Raw genomic sequence first — 6,000 nt, 5'->3', positions numbered from 1 at the left:
ACACACACACACACACACACACACACACACACACACACACACACACATTATTAAAAGGATAATAATAAAATTTTAAAGATAATAATATTTGTTGATGCTATTAACCTTTCCCCCTTGACAACTTTATTTAAACAAGTCATTTTACAACATATGTGGCTCAATTTCTGAACTCTATTCTGTCGCATTGTTCTGTATGCCCATATTTGGATGGTCCCATACTGTCTTACTTACTGTTGCTTTGTAATCAGTCTTAAAATCAGATAGTTTAAATTCTCCAACTTTGTTCAACTTTTTGAACTTTTTGAGTATTTTGGCATATTTTAGAATCAGCCTGTCATTTAAACACAGAAAATATTGCTTAACTTAAATCTATAGGTCAACTTGAAAAGCCCTGCTATTTAATAACATAGTCTTCCAATTCATGAATATGTCTATCTAATTAAGTCATTTTCAATTTCTCGTAGCAATATTTTGTACTTTTATTGTACAGATATTTCATATCTACTACTCTCAAATTTATTCACCAGTATTTCATATTGGAGCTATTGAACATTTTTAGTTTATGTTTTGATTGTATACTGAAGCTTTTTTTTGTATTGATCTTGTCTTAGCAAACTTGTTAAGTTCACTTAACAGATCTTACGGTTTTCTTAATTACATTGGATTTTCTGCAGAGATGATAATGCCTGTTAGTAAGACAGCTTAAATTCTTCCTGTGCAATATATAAGCCATGTATTTTATTATTTTTTTCTATTCCACTGTCTAGAACTTCCAGAAAACGTTTACTGAAGTTTTGAAAGTGGACATTCTCGTTCATTTAGGATTTCTGTCTCTGTGTGTGTGCACATGAGCATGTGCATGCCAGAGCATGCCTGTGGGGGTTAGAGGACAATTTCTGGGAGTCAGTTCTCTCCTTCCATCATGTAGATCAGATGGACTGAACTCAGGTCACGGGTCAGGCAGCAAGCACTCTTACCTGATGAGCCATCTTGCTTGCTCTGTTTCTAATTTTATAAAGAAATAATTCAATCTTTCATCACTAAATATAACAATTAGCTGATAGTTTTTCATTAATGCACTTTTAGTATTATCTGAGTATGTCCTGTGTGTTTGTGTATGTTGTGTGGGTGCATGTGTACATGTGTGTGGCCGTCATAGGTCAATCTCAGGTACCTTCCTCTAACTAAGGTATTCCGGACCTTAGTTTTTGAGATAGCTCTCTCACTGAACCTGAAGCTCACGGATTCTGCTACACTGGCTGGCCAGCAAGACCCTGGTTCTTCTTATCCTTGCTTTCTTGTTTTTAATGTGGGTGTCAGGATCGAATCTATTTAATCATTGATGCAGTTACCTTCACTCCTAGTTTACAGAAGCTTTTTATTAACCACAACTGAGTATCATACCTTATCTGTGATTGAATGAATAAATGATCATTGTCACTACTGTTAGTAGAGAAACACCTACTGGGTATTTTGTGTGCATGTCTGGGTATGCATGCCTGGTTCCCTTGGAGTCCAAAAGAGGGTGTTGGGTCCCCTACAAAAGACAGTTGTGAACTACTGTGTAGGTGCTGGGAATTAAACTGGGATCCACTGGAAAAATAGCCAGTGCTCCTAACTACTGAGCCATCTCTCCAGCCCCACAGTGGCAAATATATATATATATATATTTACAGCAATAATAATAATTAAAAAATCCTAGCCAATGTGTTTGCAAACTGGTGGTATCTGAGTGTTTTTCTCTTCTTCCCACTGGGCAGGCTCTTTGTTTTTTTTTTTTTTTTTGTTTTTGTTTTATACTTTATCTTAGCCAAAACACAGGAGTGGTTATTTTTCTATTTTTGTTGTTGTTGTTTGTTTGTAGACCAAGTCTTTCTGTAGAGCCTGGATGGCTTGAAATTCATTATACAGACCAGGTTGGGTCTCAGCCTTTGGTCATGCCCCTTCCTCTGCCTCCCCAGTGCTGGGGTTACAGGGATGCACTGCCACAGCCTGTGTGGGGATGCTTTTGGATACCATGCTTGCTCAGGAACACGGCACATTCTGGCCGATCACACATTAGTTGTAGTTGGCGTATGACAGTAAGTGCGCAATTACTTTTGTACACTTTAGAGAGATAACTCAGCAGTTAAGAGCCCAGATAGCTCTTGCAGAGGACTCAAGTATGGTTGCCATCACCTTTGCCTGGTGGTTCATAAACCCCTATAATTCCAGCCTCACATGTGCATAGATTAACCCTCCATCCACCCACACAAATATTTTTAAAAGAAAGATAAATATTTTAAAAATTAAAGACTGAATGTAAGAAACGGATTTTTTTAAACAATATTTTTGGAAGTCTGTAAGAACTTTTTTCCCAGCAGGAGAGCAGTAGCCAGGTAGCTGGGACTGTGACACCTCAAAGGCATTAGCAGGGTGGCTGCCTGGCTGCCTCATCGGGCAATCTTTGCCACTGGCTGTTTCTCAGCTCTTTCTCATCCTGCTGGAGACAGGGTGTCCCGGTGTTCTATCTGTACACGTGGGCTTTCTCTTTACTTCCTTCACCATTTTCTAAGTACACGCAGCATCTCTTTTCTCTTGCTGGGCTTTTCCATCTGGCTCCTGTCCGCCAAGGATGTTGAGAAGTGGCCTTTCTAGGGGTCAGTTTACCCCAGTGCTGTTGGCCTGGACCTCATAGCTTTCCCAGCATTCTTCTCTGCCCATGCACTGGGCTGGCTAGCTTCAAGGGCTTGCCTCTAACATGGCCTGAAGATAGCTGAGCTGCTGGCTCCAAGCCTAGCTGGTGAGACCTCCCCGCTGGAAGCGCCCCACTCTGACTCCCAGCCAAACTTCTCCCAGGCCCCTACACTGCAGCTTCTACTTTAGGATCTGACAGCAAACAGGTTTGGAATAGGACTTAGTAACAGGGAACATGCTGAGGGCCAGTGTGGGCAGATGGTACTGTTCTGGAGACGAGGGTGGGAGTGAGAATCAAGACTCCTCCAGGAGGAAGCTCTGGGATCAGACAGTTGTGTTTTCCTCCATTCCTCTGACCATGGGGCAGTGCTTCCACCTGCCCTAGTCCAGCTTGTCTACATCACACCATGGGCACTGGGTCACATGTGCCCTGGAGCTGTGACTGAGCTACTCTGTATGGTAGGACTTGTGTTTCCACAAACTTCCAACAGAAGTCTTGAGTTTTCAATGTACCTTTATGCTTAGTTAAGGCATATGATACATGCTCATTAATACTAAAATCTTTGAGGCCAGTGTTATCTTTGTGTTAGTGTGTATGTGTTCATGTATGCACAGGTGTACATACATGTACACACATGTGGAGGTCACAGGTCAGTATTGGGAATCTTCTTTAACTGTATCCGTCTGATTCTTTTGAGACAAGTGTTTCTCTGAATCTAGAGTTCACCCATTCATCTAGACTGGTGGGCCAGTGAAGCCCCAGGGAGCCTCCTGTTTCTATCTCCATAGTGCATCCTTTTTAACAGGGGTGCCAGAGATTTAAACCTCCTTGCTGACACAGCAGTCACCTTACCAAATGAGCCATCTCCCCAGATCACATTATTGTCTTTCATAAAAACTGTAGTAGCACTTGGTGATTTGATAAATTATTCCTAAAAACTATCTCACTTAGTCTTCAAAACAACAGAGTGAATTGTCTTCAGGTGCTCTGAGCAACTGAGGAAACTGCAGCATAAGGTTTGCCCAAGATCACCTAGGGAAAAGGGGGGAGGATGAGATGTGAACCAGGAGCACAGCGTCCCCCTTTGTTGGGGAATGCTGGCTCATCGGCCCAGCGGCTACAGCTCCCAGCCAGAGTGACAGCCTGACTGTTGTTTTTGTAGTTCGGAATGTGGTTTCTTGAGGATGAGGTGGGAGTAGGTGGACAGCATCTTGCTGAGAACTTCTCAAGTTTATTCAGCAGGGAGGGGAGACTGGGAGCACAGCAGCCTACTCAACCAATGATGCCCTTCATGAACACATAAGTAACTGTACAGTAGCTACACGCGAAGCATGGGGGTCTAACTACCCTGCAGGTCTGATCTGAGCACTTCGTTCCTTCTTTTGGCATCCCAGATCCCCTGGTAAATGATGACTCACTTTAAAATCCAGCCAAGGTCTGTCCTCATCCAAGAAGGACTTTGCCTTCTTCATTTCCGAGGGCTCATGGTTGGGGCTCCAGGAGCATGTCTTTGATGTAATATGCCCTGTCTCCAGCTCTGGGGTTTTAAGCTGTTATAGTTAGGGACTGGATAAAGTAAAATAGGAAGGATGTTTTTTAAAACATGTACAGCAGTACATATTGGATATAGCTTTGAAAGGTGGAAGGTACACAAACTTGTTATAAATTTAAATCCTATTTTCTCGTAGATATATATTGCAGAGATGCCTTATTTTGTCCTTAATTATTATTGAATCTCATTAAAATGTCACTGGGCCCAGATACTTCAGAAGCAGGCATTCCTCAACTGAGCCTTCTACTATATGGCAGCATAATAATCTACCCACAGAAGCCCAGCATGTTCCCCTGCATCTTCATATCTTAAAGAATATTTCTGGCATCTTTTAGAAAACTGGTGATCCCCATTAGTTTATAGATTTTCCTGTTCCAATTTTAGGAGTTTAAACTAATTTCAACATTTATACATACAGTTAAAATCAAACAGAACTAAGCACTTTACAGAAAATTTGAGCAGTTCTCAGCAAGATGCTGTCCACCTATCCCCACAGTCAAGAAACCACATTCAGTTCCTTTTGGCTCAGCGATTTTCTGGTCCTTATGTGGAGTCAAAACTGGAACCCACAAGCCACAAAGCTTCAGTGAAAACATTTCTCAGGCCCTGTGATAATGACAGTCACAGCCACACTGAGGCAGCACAGGGGATGCTGGTTTGATTGTTAGCTTTTTGTCTTCAACGAAAGACACCATTACCAAAAATTTTGACTGGGGATATTGAGACCAAGTAAGTCACAGTCTTTGGACAATTTAGAAAGGCCTGACAGAGGAGGAATAAGGGCAGAACTCTGCTCTCTTCTTGATGCCTATGGGCCTGGATGTAGAACTCTCAACGTCTTTCAGCTACCATATTGGCCTGCATGCAGCCATGTCTCCTGCCAAAAGTACAGCAGACTAAACCTCTGAAACTTCACTTCAAATAATGGAAATTCAAGGAAAAGGATAGAGGTATACTCATGCACTTTCTTGAATATTGTAACCATATCCTTGATATTGATCTGATCTTCTAGCAGGAAATCACTACCTTGCCTCAGTCAACACTATTATATACAGATTGTGGACACTGGGGACTGTTACTGCTGCCATCTCTTTTGCCTGAACCCTGAAATCAAACCAGTCCAGGTAGAAGGGTAACAGCAATATAAGAGCAAAATAAACTTTTATCTCCAGGATTCTTTTGGAACATTTCTATTTCTCCATGACTTCCACATGAGTTAATGTTCTTATCTATTATGGGACATAATATGCCCTAGAATTGTTGTCTAACACCGAGAATTCAGCTTGCCTCAGAGCACTGTCCATGATACCTGGTCTTCTGTTGTTAGCAGCCATCTTTCTGAAGATATAAGACAGCTTCACACTGATTTGCTTTTCTTTGGGATGCTTCAGAACTAAACTCACTTCAGAAAAAAAAGGTGGGGGGGGGGGCAGAACCCCATGACATAGGCTAATTCGTGCTTGGGAGAGTTCTATGTCTACAGTGCTCACAGCAAGAGCTCTGTGTGTATGTGTGTGCATGTGTGTGCATAACTTACTTGTACATGTTTTCTTATCTGGGTTGAGAGCAAATCCCTCATGACACTGGCACCGGTAGGAACTTTCAGCATGTACACACTCATGTTCGCATCCATGATTTTCTGAGGCGCAGTAGTCCACAGCTGCAGAAAACAACATCCATTTAGATTTTAATTAGAAATGCAGAAAAGGGTACAGTATAATGTCAGAATACTTATAACAAATATAATTAAATATTGCCCTCCCAGCAAATA

General features: G+C 41.7%; 1 protein-coding gene across 2 annotated transcripts in view; it reads right to left on the bottom strand.

Annotated features, from left to right (window-relative positions):
• Positions 1–6,000, bottom strand: part of Matn2 (matrilin 2) — a 137,380-nt gene that overhangs the window by 36,810 nt on the left and 94,570 nt on the right. For both annotated transcript variants that reach the window (XM_055620125.1, XM_055620133.1), the window contains exon 6: positions 5,767–5,889. In XM_055620125.1, the coding sequence (XP_055476100.1) occupies positions 5,767–5,889 (123 nt within the window). The remainder of the gene's footprint in view (positions 1–5,766; positions 5,890–6,000) is intronic.

This window comes from Psammomys obesus, unplaced genomic scaffold, assembly GCF_907164565.1.
Source record: "Psammomys obesus unplaced genomic scaffold, mPsaObe1.curated_primary_1811, whole genome shotgun sequence".
NCBI lineage: Eukaryota > Metazoa > Chordata > Mammalia > Rodentia > Muridae > Psammomys > Psammomys obesus.
Note: the sequence above shows the minus strand (reverse complement) of the source record. Positions and strands in the feature narration are given on the sequence as shown.